A 4782-nucleotide genomic window follows, 5' to 3' on the forward strand; every position below is an offset into this window, starting at 1 on the left:
AATAACATTCCTGGTTTCTCCAGTGCTCATCTGAGAGCACTCATACCCTCTACAACATAGAAGAGGTTTTTTGTTTTTTTTTTTTTGTAATTTTTACAACCATAAGAAGCCTGTACAGCTATTCCTTCTATACTGCAACACTATCAGGGGCCTTTGCATATTGCTCTCCAGGGAGGGATCACCCTTCCTAATCTGAGATAAAAGCTCAGTTGTCCTGTTGCAGTGACTGCTCAGTCTCCTCAGGCTGCCTCCTCAAAATGATGTTCCCAGTTAGGCTGTTGGTGCTGTTGTTCTGGATTCCTGGTGAGGACAGAGGGAAGTGAGAAAGGAGAATGGAGAGGGAGTAAGAACTGTGAATCTCATTGCTCATTACAAATATTATGTGTGAGAAGATGGGTCTTATCCTCCAGCATGGGGGTTCTGTGGTGTATATTTGTTATAGGGAAGTTCTAGAAGTGAACATGTGCTATATAATGAAGATTATGACATGTGTGGATAGGATGGTCTAAGTTATTCCTAGAAGGACCTTGCAGTATGCATTTCACTTTTTTTTGGTAAGAAGGAAATTTTAGGATATAAAAAAATTGCATGTGAAATAAATATCACAGTTTAAAAATATTTCAAGGTTTTTCATGAAGTTTGTGCATAACTCTGTACTTCTCTCTCATTATTTCAGCTTCCAGAGGTGATGTTGTGATGACACAAACTCCAGTATCCCTGCCTGTCAGTCTTGGAGATCAAGCCTCTATGTCTTGCAGGTCTAGTCATAACCTTGTGCATAGTGATGGATACACCTATTTAGAATGGTACCTGCAGAATCCAGGCAGGTCGCCACAACTCCTCATCTATGAGATTTCCAAACGATTTTCTGGGGTTTCAGACAGGTTCAGTGGCAGTGGGTCAGGCACAGATTTCACACTCAAGATCAGCAGAGTGGAACCTGAGGATTTGGGAGTTTATTACTGCTCCCAAGATACACATCTTCCTCCCACAGTGATACAGATACTGACAAAAACATTCATGCTTGGGGTGTCCTAGATGCCAAATGTTATTTGTGTGTGAGAAATGTACTGAGGAACTACAGATGACTGGTTCTGCCTGAGGGCAAGTTCAGCATGGCTACAGCTCACTGGTCATTAATTTTTGGCTTCATTACCACAGTAATAACAATTTTGCACCTACCTCAGAGAATGATAAAACATTACCATCCCGGAAGCCAGGAAAGAATGAGAAAAAAGCTCAGGGAAAACCCATTTGGATTCACTAGGCCTTGAGTGCTTTTTCACTCAATGTTACCCAGTAAAGCAGATGGGAAGCTAAGATATATTCCTTAGTTAAACTGTCTTCTTTAATGTGTAATTACTTCATTCAACAAATTTTCTGCTTTTGACTTAAATTCATATATCCTCTCAAATATATATATTCATATATGTATATTCATATATATAAATATATATATTTACATTAATACCCTACTTCCATTTGCTTTTCATGTAAAGTTCATCTAGTGACTCTGTAACTTTTATAACATGCTTTTACTGATGAAGTGTTTTTTTTCTGATATATAAATGTTTCTTGTTATTCTGTGTAGCTTTCTAACTGTATTGCCTTCCATGTTTAATTTCAATTACATGCACAGTTACAAATGGCTAAAAATACATTTATGATAGTACCTCTGCTTGTTTTGAAAAATTTATTTCCTCTGTTAATATTCATTTGTGGTTTTGTTTTGTAATTATTGATAAAATTTTATTTTATTTTCTGACATATAATATTTTGGACAGGTGTTTTGAATTGAACTTATTCCATATTCTCTGGATTTACAGTGACTGAGTGATAACATTTTACTTCATTAGATATGTTTCTTGAATGTTCACATTTTTCTTCTTTCACTTAATATTGATTCACATACTGTCTAGGATGTTCATTAATTTATATTTTATTTAATTTTTATTTCATGAAGAAATAATGATTTAAAAAAAACCACAATTACCAATTATCCTCTTCCTTGTTACACACCAAAACTCTTTCTTTTCTTCTCTTTCTTCATTATTATGTTTTCCTTATTCACCTTACATCCCATTTACTGCCTCCATAAATAAAATAACCAACAAAAAATAAAAAAAAAACAAAAGAAAAAATAAATTAAGCAATGCTTTTGCCTACATACTTTGAGGTGTAGTCTCTCCCTCATACCAGAAAACAAAACAAACTGTAAATAAGAACCCAATGACTTAAAGAAGAATGTATATTAAAAAACATTGACATTGCTACACAAAGAAAGGTACTGTCAATAAACTATAGTAAGCCTTCTGGTCTGTGCCTGTGCCTGGAGCAGCCCTAAGGTGTCACCTCTGCAACCAGTCCCCCCAAAACCAGAGGAGGCTGGACTCCTGGGAGCTCTAACCCACTACCGATTATAGGATGCTGAAGAAGCACGGTGTCCACCAGAGCAATGGGTGAGACATGCTGATGCCCAGACAAAGAACAATGCTGACCTGTGAGCTTGCTGAGTGTCCTGACAATGGAGACAGGAATCTGTATTGGACATATGTTCCTGACCCACCATTGTTTACCAATACCCCTGATGAGACAAGCTGCCTTTTCTCAAGTTTTTAGATCCTGTGCAACAGAGACTCAAAAAGAGAACTTTTAATGACACTTTTATGTTCTTAAATGTGACCAGTTATTCAGAGTCAATCATGGACTGATCTAGAAATCAATCCTATATTGGAAATAACAGCCCTCATTTGACAATTTGGTTCTGAACAATTTCAGAGACATATATGTAAGTTAGCTGCAGTTATCTTTGATGTAGTTAGCAAGAGAAAAAGTTGAGGCAGGATTTGGGCTTCAAACAGGTGTTAGCACATGTGTAAAGGCTCTTTTAATTTTCAAGTGAAAATTACTTTGTTTCTTCTATAGTATTTAATGTAAGTTTCATTGATTGCATACCTTTTAATTTTGTTTGTGTTTTGAAATCCAGCATGTCTGTTACAGAGGTCTATCAGTCAGCTTTTGTTTTAGTGTCCTTAGTATCACAAAACCTTGGTATTCTAAATATACCCTGCAAGTACTGGAAGAAAGGAATCAGGCTTTAATACAAGCAAGATGGTAGTAGGCTTGATTTTTGCTGGTATAAAAGCTTTAATTACATCAATTGCTAGCACCACTGCTTCTGCAATTGCTTTGACACAAGAAGTTAAGACAGCTACTTTTGTTAATCACTTATCAAAAATATTATTATTGTGTTGAATATACAAGAGGATTTAGATAGGCATTTGAAAGAACAGATTGATGTTCTTTATCCTATTCAAAATTGGAAGGGGGTTTAGAATTTAAATGTAAGAAGCCATCTCGAGTGTCATGCCTATACCATTGGATTAATTTTCGTTCTAAAATTTACAGTGGTAGTCACTATAATTAGGAAGAATTTGAAAGACCCTTGCAGTATATTTGGTATAATTCTAACACACCTCTGTGTGTTCAAACTTTACATAGTGAGCTTATGAATTTCAAGAATGCTGCTCTGCTGAGTCTTGATTCAGTGGATACTGCTGATAAAATTACTCATGACCTGAGGTCAGTATTTCTATTTTGGTCAAGCTTCAAGATTGGCATATATGGGTATCCGGTTTTGATTGGGAATAATTTTAGTCCTGTCCATCATGTTAAAACTTGTCTTTAACAACATCAACATGTTGGGAGCCAAAGTACATGGCTTGGGTCTGAAAATGGACCCCCCAAACATAGTTATTAATTTAACAGGCTGGCAAGCCAAGGGTGAGTAATATATTGCACAGAGCCTTACCAACCTAAGACAGAATTGCATTGCTTTTGATAATGCATATTCCATGATGGGTAAGGAAGACATTCTTGTCCAAATGACCTAAAACAGGCTCAGTCTTGTTAATGAAATAAAAAATGGGGAAAGTCAGGGAACCTTTGGAGCTGCTTGGCAAGATGCTGACATAGGCCAAGGGCAAGGAAATGGGCTGCTTGGCAGGAATATAACATTGGCCAAGGATGAGGAAGTAGGCTCCAGGCAGGAATCTGACTTTATTCTAGAATAAACAAATAATTTCAGGCAGGAAGCTAAATCTTAGTCCAGAATCCGAACATAATTTCATGCAAGAATCTAACTCTTAGGCCTGAACAAAGAAGTAATTTCAGGCAGGAATCTAAATATTGTGGTAGAACAAGGAAATAGAATTCAGACAAAAAATGACTTTTGTCTAGGGCAAGACATTTTGGTCATCCTGATAAGTCCATAGAAACAATGATCATTGGAGTGTTCATGGAATTTTGTTTATTGCCTTGCTTGTTCTTTGACTATTTATGTCTTTTCTCTTGCTTGTTCCTTTACTATTTGCATCTACTGTATTGACAGTCCTTCAACCTAGAACTCACCTGAATACTTGCCTAAATTCAAATGGTATAAAAGCAAAAAGGAGGAGGCGGTATGGGATAGGGGTTTCTACAGAAGGGAAATGGTGAAAGGGTGTGACATCTGAAATGTAAAAATTAAAATATCCATAAAAAATAAACTATAGTAGGTTTCATTTTTATATCTAACATTAAAGCTCCCAGATATTTCCCTATCTATCTGCTAAAGATAATTGGATATATATGTCCATGTATAATCTGATGTAAAAGTATTAATACTACCTTGTAATTTTCTCAAGCTAAAAATTAAATGTTGAGGTTAATATTTAAATTGGCAGTACCCAATCATGTTTGTTCTTATGGTGCCACCATGTTCCTGACTAGGCAAGGCCTGAG

At 36.1% G+C, this 4782-nt stretch overlaps 1 gene segment (V, D, J or C); it reads left to right on the forward strand.

Moving 5' to 3' along the window:
• Window positions 1–243: 243 nt before the first annotated feature.
• LOC114635962 lies at window positions 244–1038 on the forward strand. The segment is given in 2 exon segments: window positions 244–303; window positions 677–1038. Coding segments are annotated over 2 exon segments (408 nt in total).
• The last annotated feature ends 3744 nt before the right edge of the window (window positions 1039–4782 follow it).

Source organism: Grammomys surdaster, unplaced genomic scaffold (genome assembly GCF_004785775.1).
Source record: "Grammomys surdaster isolate TR1022 unplaced genomic scaffold, NIH_TR_1.0 120502, whole genome shotgun sequence".
Classification (NCBI taxonomy): domain Eukaryota; kingdom Metazoa; phylum Chordata; class Mammalia; order Rodentia; family Muridae; genus Grammomys; species Grammomys surdaster.